The sequence below is a fragment of the Apium graveolens genome, chromosome 2 (genome assembly GCF_009905375.1).
Source record: "Apium graveolens cultivar Ventura chromosome 2, ASM990537v1, whole genome shotgun sequence".
Lineage (NCBI taxonomy): Eukaryota > Viridiplantae > Streptophyta > Magnoliopsida > Apiales > Apiaceae > Apium > Apium graveolens.
Genome location: NC_133648.1, coordinates 273,746,130 through 273,765,644, shown reverse-complemented (window position 1 = coordinate 273,765,644; position 19,515 = coordinate 273,746,130). Strand labels below are relative to the sequence as shown.

General features: G+C 43.6%; 2 protein-coding genes across 2 annotated transcripts; both read left to right on the top strand.

Moving 5' to 3' along the window:
* The first annotated feature begins 3,632 nt into the window (after positions 1-3,632).
* On the top strand, positions 3,633-4,142 carry LOC141700982 (uncharacterized). Its single transcript, XM_074504637.1, has one exon. The coding sequence runs from the start codon at positions 3,633-3,635 to the stop codon at positions 4,140-4,142; it is 510 nt and encodes a 169-aa protein (XP_074360738.1).
* A 916-nt stretch (positions 4,143-5,058) lies between these two features.
* On the top strand, positions 5,059-17,691 carry LOC141700974 (uncharacterized). Its single transcript, XM_074504630.1, has 4 exons — positions 5,059-5,379; positions 16,257-16,468; positions 16,611-17,172; positions 17,305-17,691. The coding sequence occupies exons 1-4, from the start codon at positions 5,059-5,061 to the stop codon at positions 17,689-17,691; spliced, it is 1,482 nt and encodes a 493-aa protein (XP_074360731.1).
* The last annotated feature ends 1,824 nt before the right edge of the window (positions 17,692-19,515 follow it).

The following is a 19,515-nucleotide window of genomic DNA, read 5'->3' as shown; positions in this document are numbered from 1 at the left end:
GATACTTGTTACCCATTGAATCTGACCTTACATATATATATATATATATTCTACATATATATATTATAATAAATTATATATAAAATATATAATATATATTTATCTTATATTTTGTTGGCAATGTTAGAAATTGTGTAGTTCAAAAGACTTATTAGTTATTTCATTGAGATATGTGGCTTGTATTATTCCCTATATTGTGAAGAACATATATCTTCTCTATACTATGTTGTTCCAGTTTAAATATCCTAATCTGCAGAATTAATACTAAATAATTATTGGCTATCATATGAAATGAGTTTATCTTAGTAATTCCTATAAAACTTCAATACATATCATATACACCTGTTGCTAGTCCATCAAATGGTAAAATCACCACCTAACACGAAATTTAGGCTGATGAATCAAGTCCATATATAGTGATAAGATCATGAGATGTTAAGTAAAGCAATATTGTAGAATAAGAGAGCAGAGCCATATACATTCAACTACGAAAACGCAAAAGCAACATATATTAGTTGCTACTCCAGAAAGATTTGTGAAAAATATTGGATGTAATGTAAGAAATTTTGTTTGTATTTTATTTTTTTAAATATAAATGGATCGGAGCTCCGATCCATGATCCGTTGATCCTAACGGATCTGGATATGGATCGGATTATAAAAAAATCCGACAACAATCCGATCCAGATCCGAATCCGGTAATATTAAATGGATCAGGATATGAATCAAGGCCGATCTGATCCATTGACAATCCTACATGGAAAGGGGAAGATTTGAAATCATAGTCCTTATCTGAAACCCGTATAGAATTTAATTCAACAACAATCATTTAAAATATTCAGATATAGATTATTATTGTAATATCCCATAATTTTTAAAATAATAATTATAATAGGATAATAGAAATAAAAGGACTGAAATTAGATAAAGACTAGAATTTAAAATTGAATTAGACTAATAGGCCTAAAATTTGGATCGAATTTTAATATGGATAACTTGTAGGTTAAGAAATAGGGTTTTGTATCATTATAAATACACCATATTTATTTAGCAAATAAAATAAAATAAATAAATACACCATATTTGTCTTCCTCGTTTTTATTATTAAAATTCATAGGGCTTTTAGGCCGAAAAATCAATAATCTTGTAAAATTCATAAAAACATTCATCGTAAGTCGGAATTCGTTGATGATATGGATAGAAAATACATCCTAAAGACACATTAAATGTCGCATTAATTACACTTGGACTTCTTGTCCGAAAAGTCCAACACAGACCTGTCTGGTCCAAGCTTCATAGCAGGCCTGTCTGGTCCGAAGCTTCGTAACAGGCCCATGACGGCCCAAACAGCCAAGGCCTACCAACGGAGGTCGCCCAAGTCCACGAACACGAGCTGATCACGGATTAGACCCAATACGGCTGGAATAGCAGAGACATGTGTTCTAAACGGACTCAAAGTCCTACACAGAAGGTTTTGGAACTCCTTCCTCAATAGGACTCCTAATCACCATCTAAGTTGGAGACTTGTCCACCAAGTCTCCCCACAGAAGTCTAACCCTAGACTCAACTCTATATAAAGGGCTCTACCCCTCAACCTAGAACTACGTTTTTGGCTTGATTCCCTACAACATAGAGATACGTAGGCATCTTGCAAGGATCGATAGTCCCGAACGCAAGAGCAGCCATAAAAGCTCGAAGCTCACCAACCCTAGCATTAAATACTAAAGTACTCAGTTTTTTTGTTTCACAACATTTGGCGCCGTCTGTGGGAAACTTACGACAACCATGGTAAACACATGGAGCAGAAACACTAGTGGGACAGACACTCCTGTCCCATCGCGAACAATCGCATCAGTGGTGGATATACCACCGCACTCAAATTATGCCTCCATCCAAGGAGGAACCCTAGTAGGGGCAACTAAGGCTCATCCACAAAGGACGAATTCCCCGGCACCTTAAGGGACGAATTCCCAACTTCAGCAGCTGCATGCACCTGTGAACTCTCAACCCCTTGGGTATGAGTACTCGACAATTGTGACTACTAACCCCCCTTACGGGATGCCTCTATACCCCAAAGTTGGAGGGAGTCGACACTCTGGTAGGAGTGAAGCACAAGGGCGGACGCCCCAATACATACGTGGCTTGGCTCCTATTCCCGAGGATCAAGAATTCTCTAGACCTTTTACTAAAAGAGACTCCGAGTAATCGGATGATGATGTTGCTCCAAGAAGGAGGTGTGTTGGCAAAGAGCCGATGGCTGACACTGAACAACGCTCCAGGAGCACTCAAGGGATGAATCCCCAAGATGTTCAAGAGATGATCAGGGCTCATGAAACAGAGATCCAAAGGCTGAATCGAGACCTGGAGACACATCTGGCCCCAAGACCCCCACTCGATCCAAGGCGGGGAAATCCTCCTCCAATCATAGACCTGGATGGTCCAATACCAAGAAGAGCAGTTGCCCCAAGGGCTGATCTAAGTAATCTCATGCCCCTAGGAGATCTTGATGATCCAAAACCACCATTCACTAATGAGATAATGAATGCTCACATCTCAAGGAAGTTCAAGATGCCCACCATCAAAGCATATGATGGTACTGGCGACGCCGCTAATCATGTTAGGACATTCTCTAACGCCCTTTGTCACAGCCCGTGAACAACGCTATTAAGTGTTGGGCCTTCCCTCAAACCCTATCGGGCATGGCTCAAAGGTGGTACATCCGTCTGCCCCCAAACTCTATTGGATCCTTTAAGGACTTGAGTTAAGCTTTTATTAAGAAGTTCATAAGTGGCAGAGTGCACGAGAAGAGTTCAACATCTTTCATGGGTATAGTCCAAAGAGCAAAGGAGTCCCTGAGAGAGTATCTGAATCGATTTACGAAGGAGGCTTTGAAGGTCCCTGATATTGATGATAAATTAGCTATGATAGCCCTGTAGCAAGGGACTAGAGACGAGTTCTTTAAGATGTCCTTGGCTAAGCGCCCTCCCGAAAGCATGATGCAGCTCCAGGATAGAGCTGGAAAATATATTAAGGTGGAGGAGAGTATGAAGAAGATAGCTGTGAATAATGAACCTACTGGGAACAAGAAGCGGAAGACGGATCAGGAATATGATGCCAAGGACAAGTATCCACGAATTGGCTAAAACTCTGACTCCTCCTCTTCTAAGAAGAATCAGCAACCAAGGTTCGCTGAATATGCAAGGTTGAATGCTCCAAGAAGCCAAATCCTTATGGAAATTGAAAAGGACAAAGACTTCAAATGGCCGAAGCCACTAAAGGGGAGATCCCAGAAAAAGAGATAAGAGTCGGTACTGCAGGTTTCACAAAGATGTCGGTCATGATACTAACGATTGTAGGCAACTCAAGGATGAGATTGAGTATCTGATCTGAAGGGGAAAGTTTGGACGTTTCACCAAGGGTGAAGAGGTCGGAGGCCAAAAGAGAGATAATGATCGAAGAGATGACGATCGAAGGGGTAACGATAGAGATCGCAACCCACAGCCCCGAGGGACAGTAATCAATATGATCTTAGGAGGACCTACAGCATCTGGTACTACAAGGAACTCCCGAAAAGCTTATGCAAGAGAAGTGATGAGCATAGTTGGATAGCCATCTAAGCGTTTTAAGTCAGAGATGACGCTTGGATATGGTGATCCAGACCTTGAAGGTTTGAAATTTCCTCAGGATGATCCTCTGGTTATCACTCCGATAATTGGAAATTGTCCTGTTATGAGGGTCCTAGTGGACAATGGAGCTTCCGTGGACATTCTGTTCCATGATAAATTCATAAAGATGAGCTACAATGATTCTCAGCTAACTTCGTCTAACGCACCCATCTACGGGTTTATTTATGTGGAATGCAAAGTCGAAGGAGCAATACAACTTCCCGTAACTATCGGGGAAGAGCCTAGGGAGGCCACGCAGATGTTGAACTTTCAGGTTGTCAAGGCAACCTCAACTTACAATGCTATCATGGGTAGAACAGGGATCCATGCTAAGGCTGCTCCCTCAACCTACCAAATGGTACTGAAGTTCCCAACTAGAAATAGTGTTGGAGAAGCAAGGGGAGATCGGAAGATGGCCCGCAGTTTCTATGTTGCAGCACTTAGGCCCAATGGAAAAGGGGGCAGGTCCTCCCTATAGAAGACATGGATGTCCGAGAAAATGATGAACTGCAAGGGAAGCCAACCGAAGACTTGGTCCCAATTCCTTTAGACCCCTTAGACCCGGAAAAGGTCACGTATATTGGGGCATCTCTGGATAAGCCCTTGATGGGCCGAATGACAACTTTCCTCCAAGAAAACAATGATGTATTTGCTTGGATAACAGCTGATATGCCTGCGATTGACCCAAACCTTATAACTCATAGGTTGAATGTTGATCCAACTCGGAAGGCTATAAAGCAAAAGAAGAGAACTTATGCCCCTGATAGGCTGGAAGCCATTAAGCAGGAGGTCGAGAAGCTTTTAGAAGCTGGATTTATTGAGGAAGTGTAATTCTATGAATGGTTGGCCAACCCCGTAATGGTTAAGAAGGCCAATGGAAAGTGGATGATGTGCATTGACTTCACTAACTTGAAAGATGCTTATCCCAGGGACTGTTACCCCTACCAAGGATTGATACCCTGATCGATGCCACTGCTGGACACGAGATGCTAAGCTTCATGGATGGCTTCGGTGGTTACAATCAGATTAGAATATATAAGGATGACACCCCCAAGGTATCTTTCATAACTGACTTTGGTGTATTCTGTTATCTTGTTATGGCTTTTGGACTTAAGAATGCAGGAGCTACTTACCAAAGACTGGTAAACGAGATATTTGCCCATCTAATTGGGAAGACCATGGAGGTCTATGTTGATGACATGTTAGTCAAAAGCCTAAGCAAGGCCGATCATATTAGTCACCTCAGAGAGGTATTTAAAGTGATGAGGCACCACAAGATGATGTTAGACCCAGCCAAGTGTGCTTTTGGCGTTGGGTCTGGAAAATTTTTGGGTCATATGATCTCTAATAGGGGAATATAGGCCAACCCCAACAAGATCAAAGCCATCCTAGACATGGAGCCACCACGCTCCATCAAGGATGTTCAGAAGCTGACGGGAAGAATCGCAGCTCTAGGGAAGTTCATCTCCAAGTCAGGAGACAAATGCCTGCCCTTCTTTAAAACCCTTAAGAAGGTGAAGGACTTTGAATGGACTGCTGAGAGTCAAGAGGCCTTTGAACAACTAAAAAAGTACATGACTGAAGCCCCGTTGTTGGCCAAACCAAGTCTGGAGGACACTCTTTATTTGTACCTCGCGGTATTTGAACAAGTCGTGAGTGTAGTCCTTGTGAAGGAAGAGCAGAAGCTCCAGAAGCCTGTATACTATGTAAGCAAGGTGCTCCATGGAGCAGAATTGACTTCCTCCACCATGAAAAAGTTCGTACTTGCTCTCATCACAGCCTCGAGGAAATTGAGACCATACTTCCAGGCTCACCAGATCGAAGTCCTAACAGACCAACCTTTGAGGAACATTCTTCATAGCCCGAAGGCCAGTGGAAGGCTCATCAAGTGAGCAATTGAGTTAGGAGAATTTGATATCAAATACAAGCCTCGAACGACCAATCAAGGCTCAGGCCTTAGCAGACTTCGTGGTCGAATGCACCATTAACGACCAAGAAGTCGGGGACAAGAGATAATGTTATGGATAAAAAACTAAGGTTATTATTTGCTATATTTATTACTAAGATTTGGGAGCTCAAGGCCTTTAATGGCTGCTCTCGTGTTTCGTAGCTTAATTCTGCCTTTACGAGATGCCTACGTATCTCTGTGAATTAGAGAATCAAGCCAAAAAACGTAGTTCTGATTTGTGGGGCGAGACCCCTTATATAGATGTCGAGAGTCCTTGAATTGGACTTGGTATAGGAGACTTGGTGGGCAAGTCTCATAATTAGAATGGACTTTGGCGTCCTAGATAGTAGGAAGATGATTCCTTATCTTTTTAGGTCCCCTTGAGGCCAATCTACAAGGATTTATATCCCCAATAGGACTTATCTTAATAGTTGTTTTCCTCCTTTATTTATTAATTATGAAATTAATAAATAATCAGGGCTTTTGGGCCTTCTTTGTTCCATCGGGCCTGATCTGGTCCATCAGACCTGATCAATGTGTTGACCTTCTTGGTCTGAATGTCATACATATTCTTATTGGGCCTAGCAGCCCTACACCTTGCAATATTTAATTATATAATCAGGATTTATTTATCCCTATCATTTGCCCCCCAACTTTTGGGAAACATTGATTAGGTTTCGCAGAAGTTAAGTCTATTCATTCCCTTACAGGGTTTCGTTTTTGCGTAAAGTGTGAAGCAACCTACACATTTACAACGACTTTTCAGGAATTATCTTAATTTTCAGGAATTTTTCCCTAATTTTCTGGATTTTTCCCTTAATTTCTGGGTTTTTCCCTGATTTTCTGGGATTTATCCTTAATTTTTGGATTTTTCCCTAATTTTCTGGATTTTTCCCTAATTTTCTGGATTTTTCCCTAATTTTCTGGATTTTTCCCTAATTTTCTGGGATTTATCCTTAATTTCTGGGATTTATCCTTAATTTCTGGATTTTTTCCTAATTTTCTGCCTTAAAATCGATCAGGATGTATAAAAAATTGATCAGGATTCCTGACCGATTTCGATCAGGATCCTGATCGAACTAGCTCAGGAACTAACATTCTGGTCGACATGATCTCCGATCAGGATCTATGCGGAATCGACCAGGATTCCTGATTGATTTCGATCAGGACTCTGATCGAACTGGTCTTCAAAGTGACACTTTAGTCGACTGAAGCATGGGCTTAATCGACCAGAATTCCTGATCGATTTCGATCAGGATTCTGATCGAACTAGGTGGCTTTCTACCGTTATGATCGAATGAAATATCAATCTGGATTCTCTTCTGTGTCGATCAGGACTCTGATCGATCTTAGTGTTTTTCTTCCTTCTTGCTCGAATGGGATATCGATCAGGATCCTTTTTGGGGTCGATCAGGACTCTGATCGAACTTAAGGGATTTCTTTCCTTCTGTTCGAATAAAATATCGATCAAGATTCTATTTGGCGTCGATCAGGACTCTGATCGAACTTAGGGGATTTCTTTCCTTCTGTTCGAATAAAGTATCGATCAGGATTCTGTTTGGCGTCGATCAGGACTCTGATCGAACTTAATAGGTTTTTTCCCTCTTGATCGATTGAAGTATCGATTAGGATTTTTTTTTCTTTGTCGATTAGGACTCTAATCGAACCATTTTAAAATTCTGGTCGATTTTCGACCCTTCATTTTCCACAGAAGCTTCTAGATTATTCCTGATATTTCTGGTAGATGGGCTTTTAGGTTGGGCCTGGCTAAATGGGCCTAGAAACGCCTCGTATTCCGAGCTTTTCTCCTATATAAGTGTAGTGTGAAGTGAGAATCCTCACTTCACTTCACATTTCTCATTTTCTCTCATAAATCTCTCTAGAGTTCTTCCTTTGAGAAGGTGATTTCCGGCGTCCTCAGCCACCGCAGCTCCACCTTTCTCAGGTTTTTCTGGGTTTCAAGCCTTCAATCGAAGCATATCAATGGCGGATCGTGACTTGGCTCGTTTGCAGAAGATGAATGTCTCTAAGAGAGGTACAAACATTCAAATTCAATCTCCATATACTTCCCTACTTGATATGATTAACTCGAGAGGTGATGAATATCCCTCTCTATCTGAGTTCGATTCGTATAACCACGGTAACACCTTTCATGAGTTAGATGGTAGGATAGAGTCCATGAACAACCTGTACAGACTTCCACCCCACCTTAGGATCACTCCAGCCGCCCCCGGGGATAGGACTTGTAATTGGGAGGGGGATACTTTGTTTATCTATCGAGGAGCCCTGACCGCGGGTCTTAGGTTCCCATTCCATGAATTTATTCCTCGCTTGCTTGCCGATGTACAAATTAACCCTTGTCAACTCCCTCCTAACGCTTGGAGGAACATTATCTGTTTTATGGTCCTTTGTCTTAGAAACAATTTTCCTCTTTCCGTAACTGTCTTTAGGAAAGTTTTCCAATTTTATAATAGCGCCATGAGTCAACCAGGTTGGGTTTTAATTCGTCAACGGCCCAAAATTCCTCATATCTTTGATAGTAATTCCATAGTTGAGAACAACCCCAAATGGAGGGACGAGTTTGTGAGGCTGACCTGGGCTGGGGGTGATTGAGCCACACTCTTTCGTAGGCCCTTTTGCAAAGTGTCAGATGGGAGTCCAGGTAGCATCAGATTATCTGATGAGGAGGAGGTGGCCTACCAAGCCTTAATTTCAGATGATGGGAAAACAGACACCTGGACCCTCTTAGAGGAGTTTTCCTTGAAGAAAGTCGGTCTCTCTCAGGCCAGTGATAAGGGTAAATTTATAACTAGATAACCATTTTTCCTTCCCTTTAATTGTAACATTTTATCTCTCCTACAATTTAATATTCTTTCTATCTTTCTTTTTCAGCTTGCGAGGCCATCAATAATGTCAACAGGCCCAAGGAAGGGGAGTCAGGCCGCCAGAAGAGGGCCAAGCTAAACAAGGACCCCAGGAGCAAACCTGACGGTCCTTCTTTTCTTAAGCCCCACGTCCCGGTGGTCAAGTTGGGGGATGATGTGGATCCTCCACTTAAGGCACATTCCTTCAGGCCTAACTGGGGCTTCAGGAGGAGCGATACGGTGGTTGGATCCACCAAACATGCTAAGGATTGGTCGTACCATTCCATCACTCCCCATGACTTTACTGACATTGTTACGGGGAGTGATATCGAGACTATTGAGCTTCTGGGTTCTCAAGCCCAAGCTGCGGTAACTTTCTTTTTCCTCTTTTTCTTTGAATCCCAACTTTCTCGTATTTCAACGAACTTGTGCTAACTCATACATATTTCTTTGCAGAGTAATACCTACTTCCAGGCGGCCCTCCACCAGGCTAGGTCCTGGAAGGGTAACTCAGATGGGTTTGAGAAGGAGATGAAGAAATGGGAAGAGAGAGCCAAGGTCCTGGAGAAGAAGTTGGACACGAAGAAAGAGGAGCTGGCTAAGGCTCATTCCGAGCTGGTGAAACTTAGGAGCGATAAGGATAAGCTCATTGATGACTACATGGATTCTGACAAGTTTAAGAATCTCATGGAGATTCATGATGAGGGTCTTTATTCCCTATAGTTTACTCAGGGATGGGATGCGGCCGTAAAGGCGGTTTCTGAGAAGCACCCGGGCTTAGTCGACCCTAAGGACTTTATAAGTCCCGAGCAGGCTGAGTCGGAGGACAGCATAGACGCCCTCTTCAACTCCCCTCAGCCAGATGATCGCATCTTGGATCCTAACACTGCTTCTCCTCCCGCTTCTCCTGCGAAGGATGCTGAAGGCACTGATAAGGAGCAAGAGAATGAAGGCTCCCGCATGGAGGAGTAGTTTTTCTATTCTGTAATTTTATCCTTAACTTATGTCTGGACTTTTGTTTGTATTAAAACTTATTACCCTCCGGGGCTATTTTATATGCTACTTTCCTTATTCGCATTCTCTCCTTTATTTTTCCAATACTTTAATATTCAAACTTGGCTTAATGGGCCACACAAGTATTATCACAACTCAAACATCCATAGGTTGAAATAATTTTGAACTCTTCAATTTCAAGTCTGGTTTTCCAAAACCTTACATAATATGGGTTCGACCCTGATCAATAATAGCTAGAAAATAAAAATCCTATGCAAACAAAGCTTCAAGGTGCTTTTAAACCTACTTGTCACAATGACAAGTGAGAATCGTACTTCGACTATCTTACACGTAGTAAACCTTCAGGTTTTGTGCGTGCCAGGTTCTCGGAACTTCAAAACCATCCATAGTCTCCAGCTTGTAGGTTCCTCTACCCTGAACGCTCTTGACTTTGTACTGCCCTTCCCAATTTGGGGCAAGTTTCCCTTTCTGTCCTACCCCAGAAGCTTCTATCTTCCTCAAGACTAGGTCACCTTGTTTAAAGAACCTTTCTTTAACCCTTAAGTTGTAGTAGAATGAAGCTTTCTTCTGATACTCTACTATCTTTGCATGTGCTTCATCTCGCACTTCATCGATTAAGTCTTGAGCCAACCTTTGTCCGTCCTCATTTTCCTCGACATTGAAAGCCTGAATCCTTGGAGAGGAATGTGATATCTCCACTGGAACTACTACTTCTGCCCCATACGCCAACATGAAGGAAGTTGCTCCTGTCGTGACTCTACAAGTAGTCCTATAGGCCCACAATATGGGAAGTATCTCATCCACCCAATTATTTCTTGACTTCTCGATCCTCTTCTTTAGTCCATCCAGGATTATCCAATTTGCTACCTCCGCTTGCCCATTGGCTTGCGGGTGAGCCACAGAGGTGAACCGTAACTCAATTTCATTTTCTTCACAATACTTCTTGAATTCCTCATTGTTGAATTGTGATGTTTTCCCACAGGAATTGTGCAACCTGCTTAGTTGTGATCTTGGCCAAGGGTTTGGCTTCGATCCACTTGGTGAAATAATCAATGGCTACAATCAGAAACTTCCTTTGTGCTGTGGCCATCGGAAAAGGCCCCAAAATATCCATTCCCCACATAGCAAAAGGAATGGGCGAGTTGATAGAGGTCAGCATCTCGGGGGGTTGTCTAACAACAGGTGCATACTTCTGACAGCGGTCACATTTCTTCACGTATTCTTTGGTATCAACCATCATTTCTGGCCAATAAAAGCCTAAACGAGTTATCTTATGAGCCAAGGCCCTGCCCCCCAAGTGTTGTCCACAAATACCTTCATGCACTTCTTCAAGAGCCAAGCGTGCCTCATCGGGCCTGAGACACCTCAAGTAGGGAACCACGAAAGATCTTTTGTAAAGAATCCCATCTATCAAAGAGTACCTTAGTGCCCGAACAATTAACTTCCGTGCTTCAGTTGCATCGCTTGACAACCAACCGGTTTGAATATGAGCCTTAATGGGATCAATCCAGGATGTCCCCAGGCCTATAGGAGCCACAAGCTTAACATCTATGCTTCGTGTTTTCAAAACACGGAAGTACACACTTCCTGAACTTTCTTCTATCTCAGATGAAGCAAACTTTGATAGTGCATCTGCTTTAGCATTTTCTTCCCTTGGAATGTGTTCAACATGGCATTCATTAAATTGGGTCATCACAGCCCTTACTAGGCGGACATACTTAGCCATCGTATCATCCCTTGCCTCAAATTCTCCCTTTACCTGGGATATGATCAGCTTCGAGTCTCCACGGACCTTTAAGTTTTTTACTCTAAGTGTCCCAGCTAGACCAAGGCCAGCTATCAGGGCTTCATACTCTGCCTCATTGTTTGTGGTTGAGAAGTCTAGCTTCATAGCATACTCAATTAAGAACCCATCAGGACTTTGCAAAACCAACCCTGCTCCACTGGAATTTGTTTTTGATGCTCCATCAAAATAGAGAACCCAATATTCTTTCTCCTTATCATCCTTCTCTCTGTCCCCATTATCGACTCCCTTGTCTTGAGGTATGGTATCTTCCTGCCCCCCGACTTCTTAGTTGGGTAGGGTACATTCCACCACGAAGTCCGCTAGTGCCTGGGCTTTTATGGCCGTACGTGGCTTATACTTGAGATCGAACTCTCCCAACTCTATTGCCCACTTAATCAATCTCCCACTTGCCTTGGGACTGTGAATGATATTTCTCAGTGGCTGATTCGTTAGCACCTCAATCTGATGAGCCTGAAAGTAAGGACGCAGTTTTATTGAAGCCATTACCAAGGCTAGAGCAAATTTCTCAATAGTTGAATAATTTAATTCAGCACCATGCAGAATTTTGCTGTCATAATACACGGGTTTCTGGACTTTTAGCTCCTCCTTAACCAACACCGCGCTCAAGGCGCTCTCTGAAACAGCCAAGTACAAGAATAAAACTTCACTCAGAACTGGCTTGGCCAACAACGGGGCCTGGGCCATATACTTCTTTAACTCTTCAAATGCCTTCTGGTTTTCCTCACTCCATACAAAGTCTTTGATGCTCTTTAGTGACTTGAAGAATGACAAACACTTGTCTCCTGACTTGGAGATGAATCGTCCTAGCGCAGCAACCCTTCCTGTGAGCTTCTGAACATCCTTGACAGTTTTTGGTGGTTCCATGTCCAGGATCGCCTTTATTTTATTCGGGTTAGCCTCAATTCCCCTCTTTGAGACCATTAGTCCCAAGAATTTTCCAGATCCTACTCCGAAAGCGCACTTCGTAGGATTCAACATCATCTTGTGGTACCTCAGGATCTCAAAAGCTTCCCTCAAATGGGTTATATGATCAGTCTTTACTAGACTCTTGACTAACATGTCATCAACATAGACTTCCATAGTCTTACCAATAAGATCCTTAAAAATTTTATTTACCAACCTTTGATAGGTGGCTCCCGAATTCTTAAGACCAAACGCCATAACAAGATAACAATAAACACCAAAGTCAGTGATAAATGATACCTTTGGAATGTCATCCCTGTGCATCTTAATCTGATTATATCCACTAAATCCATCCATGAAACTCAGCATCTCATGCCCAGCAGTGGCATCAATCAAAGTATCAATCCTTGGCAATGGAAAACAATCTTTAGGGCATGCATCATTCAGATCAGTGAAGTCTATACACATCCTCCACTTTCCATTAGCCTTCTTCACCATTACAGGGTTTGCTAACCACTCCGGAAATTGAATCTCCTCAATGAAACCAGCCTCTAGGAGCTTCTCTACTTCCTGTTTTATAGCCTCTTGTCTTTCCGGGGCAAAATTTCTTTTCTTTTATTTCACTGTCTTCCGGCTTGGATCCACGTTTAGCTTGTGGGTAATCAACTCCGGGTCTATTCCTGGCATATCAGATGCTGACCATGCAAATACATTACTATTTTCTTGCAAAAATTTCACCAACTTCCCTCTAAGGGGCTCCTCTAGTGTGGCTCCAATGAAAGTCATCCTCTCAGGATTCTTGGGGTCTAAAGGAACTGAAACCAAGTCTTCTGCTGGCTTTCCTCTCTTCTCGTTATTTTCTAGGACATCCATATCTTCAATAGGAAGAACCTGCCCCCCGACTCCATCTGCCCTCAAAGAGGCCACATAACAGCTTCTAGCCATTTTTTGATCTCCTTTCTCTTCTCCAATCCCGTTTCGGGTGGGAAACTTCATAACTGAATGGTAGAAAGAGGGGACTGCCTTAAAGGCATGTATCCCTGTTCTCCCCATGATAGCATTATAAGTTGAACTAGCCTTTACTACCACGAAATCCAACATCTGTGTTGCTTGTCTTGGTTCCGTACCTATGGTGGTTGGCAGTTTGATTATTCCTTCCACGGGACATTCTACTCCAGCAAATCCATATATCGGCATGTCGGTTGGTGTCAACTGGGAATCGTTATACCCCATCCTTAGAAAGGCGTCGTGGAGCAATATATCCACAGAAGCACCATTATCCACAAGAACCCTCTTAACCGGGCTATTTCCTATTATTGGTGTTATGACCAACGGGTCGTCATGAGGAAACTTTACGCCCTCTAGGTCAGAATCATCAAAAGCCAATGTTACTTCTGTCCTGGCCCTCTTCGGGGCTTCTCCAACAATATGCATAACCTCTCTAGTATATGCCTTTCTTGAATTTTTGGACAATCCAGCAGCAGTCGGACCTCCAAAGATCGTGTTTATCACAGGTCCTCGAGGGCGTCGTGGTCCTCCAAAAATTGCATTTATAACCGGCCCTCTAGGTTGGGGATTCCGCCCCTGATCGTCTTGGTCCCTCCTATGATCTTCAAAATTCTTCCTTCCACTATTATTTTTGTCCCCTCCATCTCCAGTATACTTGTTCAATCTTCCTTTTCGAATCAAAAACTCAATTTCATCCTTCAATTGCCTACACTCATCGGTGTCATGGCCAACATCTTTGTGAAACCTGCAATACTTGCTCTTATCTAGCTTGGCGGGATCAGCCTTCAAAGGCTTAGGCCAGCGAATATCTCTATCTTTCTCAATCTCCATCAAAATCTGACTTCTAGGAGCATTCAGCTTAGCGTATTCAGTGAACTTTTGCCCAGGTCCTCCCTTCTTGGGGGTTGAATCAGGGTTTTGTTCGGTTCTAGGATATTTTTCCTTTGCAATATATTCTAAATCAGTTTTCCGCTTCTTGCCTCCAGTGGGCTCATTACTTATTACGGTCTTCCTCATACTTTCTTCAACCTTGATATACTTCCCTGCCCTCTCTTGGAGCTGCAACATGCTTTCAGGGGGACGTTTGGCCAAGGACATCTTAAAAAATTCGTCCCTAGTTCCTTGTTGCAGTGCTATTATGGCTACCTTATCATCAAGGTCCGGGACTTTTAAAGCCTCTTTTGTGAAACGATTCAGGTAATCTCTCAAGGATTCCTTAGCTCCCTGCACAATACTCATAAGAGATGCTGAACTTTTCTCATGGACTCTCCCGCTGATGAATTGCTTAATAAAAGCCTGACTTAACTCTCTGAACGATCCAATAGAGTTTAAGGGTAAGCGACTGTACCATCTTTGAGCCATACCCGACAGGGTTTGAGGGAAGGCCCGACACTTAATAGCGTCATTCACGGGTTGCAACAGCAGTGCATTAGAGAATGTCCTGACATGGTTAGCGGGGTCTCCGGTGCCATCATAGGCTTTGATAGTGGGCATCTTGAATTTCCTTGAGATATGGGCATTCATTATTTCTTCTGTGAAGGGTGGAGTTGGATCATCAGGGTCTCCAAGGGGAAGGAGATTGCTTGGATTAGTTCTTGGGAAGATAGCCCTTCTTCGTACCGGACCATCCAGGTCTATGACAGGAGGAGCATTTCTCCCCCTAGGAGGTATCTGGGGTCTGGTGGCCTGGTGAGCTTCCAAGTCACGCCTCAGCCTTTGGATCTCAGCCTCATGAGCCTTTATCCTTTCCCGCACTTCCTGGAGATTCGCCCCTTGGGTGCTTCGAGGGCGTTGCCTTCCATCGGCCATCGGCTCCTTGCCTGGACGTCTCCTTCTTGGGGCCACTTCATCATCCGAAGATTCGGAATCTCTCTCAGTATAAGGACCAGAAAATTCCCGATCCTCGGGGATAGGAGCCAAACCTCGTATATAAGGGGGCGATTGCCCTCGTGTTTCACTTCGCCCAGCATATCCACTTCCTCCAACCTCGGGGTAAAGGGGCATCCCATAAGGGGGGTTAGTGGTAACAACAGTTGAATATTCATACCCAACGGGTCGAGAATTCACAGGTATATGTACTTGTTGAACTTGAGGATTCGTACCTTGAATAGTCGGGGGAGTCGTCCCTTGTGGCTGAGATTGAGTTGCCCCTATCTGGGTTTCCGCTTGAGTAGATGCATAAGTTGAGTGGGGAGGAATCTCCATGGTTGACGAAATTACCTGAGCTGTCCCTGATGGTTTTCCCTCCTCCAGAGCGCTAGTTGTTCTCCGTGTTCTCGCCATGGTTGTTGTTCACGTCCCACAGACGGTGCCAAATGTTATGGATAAAAAACTAAGGTTATTATTTGCTGTATTTATTACTAAGATTCGGGAGCTCAAGGCCTTTAATGGCTGCTCTCGTGTTTCGTAGCTTAATTCTGTCTTTACGAGATGCCTACGTATCTCTGTGAATTAGAGAATCAAGCCAAAAAACGTAGTTCTGATTTGTGGGGCGAGACCCCTTATATAGATGTCGAGAGTCCTTGAATTGGACTTGGTATAGGAGACTTGGTGGGCAAGTCTCATAATTAGAATGGACTTTGGCGTCCTAGATAGTAGAAAGCTGATTCCTTATCCTTTTAGGTCCCCTTGAGGCCAATCTACAAGGATTTATATCCCCAATAGGACTTATCTTAATAGTTGTTTTCCTCCTTTATTTATTAATTACGAAATTATAAATAATCAGGGCTTTTGGGCCTTCTTTGTTCCATCAGGCCTGATCTGGTCCATCAGGCCTGATCAATGTGTTGACCTTCTTGGTCTGAATATCATACATCTTCTTATTGGGCCTAGCAGCCCTACACCTTGCAATATTTAATTATATAATCAGAATTTATTTATCCCTATCAGATAATAACCCCAGAAGGAGGAGAGAAGGAGAAGGATGAAGAAACAACCTTAAAAGAGTATTGGGTTCTCCATTTTGACGGAGCGTCGAAAACAAAATCTAGTGGTGCAGGCCTAGTCTTGTAAAGCCCTGATGGGTTTATGATTGAATATGCTTTGAAGTTGGACTTCTCGACTACGAACAACGAAGCAGAATATGAAGCGTTGGTAGGTGGCTTAGGCTTGGCTAGAGCCGTGAGGGCCAATAACCTGAAGGTCTGCGGAGACTCAAGACTTGTAGTTGCTCAAGTTAATGGGGAGTTTGAGGCCAAGGATGATACTATGGCCAAGTACCTGAGAGTCGTAAAGGGAATACTGACTCAGTTCGATGAATAGTACACAGAACATGTTCCAAGAGAGGAGAACACAACGGCAGATTCCTTATCTCAGTTCGCTCGTCTGAAATCGAGAATTATCGAAGAAGTATTTACTTCCAGGTCTTGAAGACCCCTACTATTCATGTCATAAATCTGATAGCACCGGTTGGTGTGGCAAGCTGTTTGATAGACCCGATCAAGACCCACTTAAAAACTGGGTGGCTCCCCGACGATGCCTAGGAGGCACGCAAGCTGTCGTTAGAGCATTAAGATACTCATTGATTGAAGGCCTTCTTTATAAAAGGTCCTTTGTTATTCCGTACTTGAAGTGCTTAAGATCTCTTGAAGCAGAGGAAGAAATTAAAGAATCCCATGAAGGGATTTATGGACAACACTTGGGGGGCAGGGCCCTCGCTCACAAGATAACTCAGTTGGGATTCTACTGGCCAACTATGCTAGCCGATGCAAAGGATTCTGTGAAGAGATGTAACAGATGCCAGAGGCATGCTCCGATAGTACGACAACCCCCAGAGAAGCTTACGTCAATCAGCACACCCATCCCTTTTAAAATGTGGGGAATGGACATACTTGGACCATTTCCTATGGCATCGGGACAGAGGAAGTTCATTGTGGTAGCCATAGACTACTTTACAAAGTGGATTGAGGCTAAGGCACTAGCCAAGATAACCACCAAGCAAATAACGCAATTCTTCTGGGAGAATGTGATATGCCGGAATGGAATCCCACGCATCCTTGTCACGGATAATGGGAAATAATTTGATAATGCAGAGTTCAGAGAGTACTGCGACGATAACAGCATAGAACTTCGATTCACCTCGGTTACACATCCTCAGGCAAACGGGCAAGCGGAAGTTGCTAACAGAATCATCCTTGATGGACTTAAGAAGAGGGTGGAATGCTTTAGAAACACTCGGGTGGATGAGTTGTTGCCTATACTATGGGCATATCATACCACCTGCAAAGTGACAACTGAAGCTACCCCATTCATGCTGGCTTACGGAGCTGTGGCAGTGGTGCCCCTTGAGATCACTCATGGATCCCCTAGGATCGAAGCTTATGAGCCAGAGACCAACGAAAAAGGCATGAGGCTTGCTCTCGATCTCATTGACGAGGTTAGGGATGAGGCAAACGCCCGCAATGCAGAGCATCAACGAAGAGCCTCCCTCTACTACAATAGACGGGTTAAAGAAAGTTCTTCCAACAGGGAGATTTGGTTCTGAGGAAGATTGAGGCATCAGGCATAGGGGAGAGAGGAAAGCTAGCCCCTAACTAGGAAGGACCTTATAAGGTCAGGAAGACACTGGGATGAGGATCCTACAAGTTAGAGACCCTGAATGGTGATGAAGTACCTCATAATTGACATGCTTCAAACCTGAAGGCTTATTATGTTTAGGACATTCACTACATGTGCCTAGTACTTAGTATTAAGTTTTTAAATAAGGTCGATGAAACCATCTTATATAAGGGTTGAACCCTTTTCTTAGAGATATTATCTATTTATGTAAGTTTATTTCTATCATCTTGTCTACTAATTTATTTAAGTACGAGCATCTAAAGAATGCAAGTCCCGAAGGACCAAATACCGAAAATAAAAGACAAGTATGGAATGAGATCAAACAAATTGCATAAATAAAGATCCCGAAGGATCATAAGTCAAAGTCCCGAAGGACCGATAGGTTATAAACTGATAAAAAGTTCAAATAAACATGGTTTAAGAATCAAAGCCATGCAAGGCCACATCATTCACTCATCAGAGGAATCCTCCCCCTCTCCGTCTAACCCTTCCTCAGAAGAAGAATCGCTGCTCCCTGGAATCGGCTCCCTCATCTTCCCTTGAAGGGCTGCCCTGGACTTGGGGCTACCCGAGGGGGCTTTGCCTTTAGAGCCGGAACCGGAACCTGAATGACTAGAGCTCAACCGAGGCCTCATGTGAGGAGTCGAGGGCACAGATTCAGAAGCTTCCCCGGATAGGTCCATGACAGGCAGCTCCCAAGGGCAAGACAGAAGGCTTGGAACAACCACATCCGGCCATACGCCTTGAGCGTCTTTGATTCCCCTATTCCAACCTATTGCCAGGTTGACAGGGCGCATCTCGTCATCGTGCTCGTCTATCATCGTGGTGAACCTAGTGGATCTGTGATAAGCAATTTTGAGGTCTTTCCATTCATTCTTCTTCTTTTCCTCCGAGCTAGCATATTTCTTCTTCATGATGGCAAGCTTGACCTCCACCTCATGAGCCCTAGACTCTCACTCCCCCGAGGAGATAGTCATCTGCTTCATAGAAGCCTGCAATGCGTTGTAGTCGCCTCTCATTTTCACAGCATGAGTAGAGGATGTTGTGAAATAGGCATTGGCCTGACAAAGAAAATATGAGTTTGAATAAGAAGGGCCGAACCCCCAAGGAGTGATCCATACAATATTTTCCAAATTCTAAAAAAAACCAAAAAAAGAGAACTTAAACGAAAATTTACACAAGGAGAAACATACCTGATAGAGGGCTTGAGCTCCCAACATCTCGCCCTCAAGGAGTTTCTTGCCAGAAGAGACGAATAAGAGGTCGGGAGGAGTGATACAGTTTTTCGACTACTTGCGGGCAAGAAAAGGGTTGCCGAGTACGGAGTCGTTGGAAGAAATACCCCATCCGGGCTCGTAGGGGCTCCGGGCACTCCCGTCAAAGTCCTTAGTCCTCTTAAGGCCATATCCTGATGCCTCGATGAAGGCATGAACTTTAGGAACATGATTGGCCTTCTTAACGGCATCCCTGGCCATCCTGCCGATAATGACATCGCTCGGCTTTGCTTTGGCGTCGAGAGCCTTAGCAGCTGAAATAAGAAGGAAAGAAACAGATGTAAGAATAAACTTGCACAAAGTAAGGGAAAACAAGGATAAATACCCTCTATAGAGAGGCAGCTAAGGCCAGCCTCGACAAGCTTGACTTTTGTCACGAACTCCCAATAAGGGGTCCTTCCTTCGTCGTCAATAAGGAGGTCTCGGGCATGAAGCTCGGCATCAGAAACGTTGAGAATGAAGTGGGAGCCATCAAC

What these genes read in the sequence shown, in the direction of transcription:
- LOC141700982 (XM_074504637.1), top strand. Translation starts at nt 3,633, where the DNA reads ATGACGCTTGGATATGGTGATCCAGACCTTGAAGGTTTGAAATTTCCT.
- LOC141700974 (XM_074504630.1), top strand. Translation starts at nt 5,059, where the DNA reads ATGGAGCCACCACGCTCCATCAAGGATGTTCAGAAGCTGACGGGAAGA. An exon ending in CTGTATACTATGTAAGCAAG is followed by an intron (nt 5,380 to 16,256) that starts GTGCTCCATGGA and finishes TATGCTTTGAAG; the next exon opens with TTGGACTTCTCGACTACGAA. An exon ending in CTGACTCAGTTCGATGAATA is followed by an intron (nt 16,469 to 16,610) that starts GTACACAGAACA and finishes TAAATCTGATAG; the next exon opens with CACCGGTTGGTGTGGCAAGC.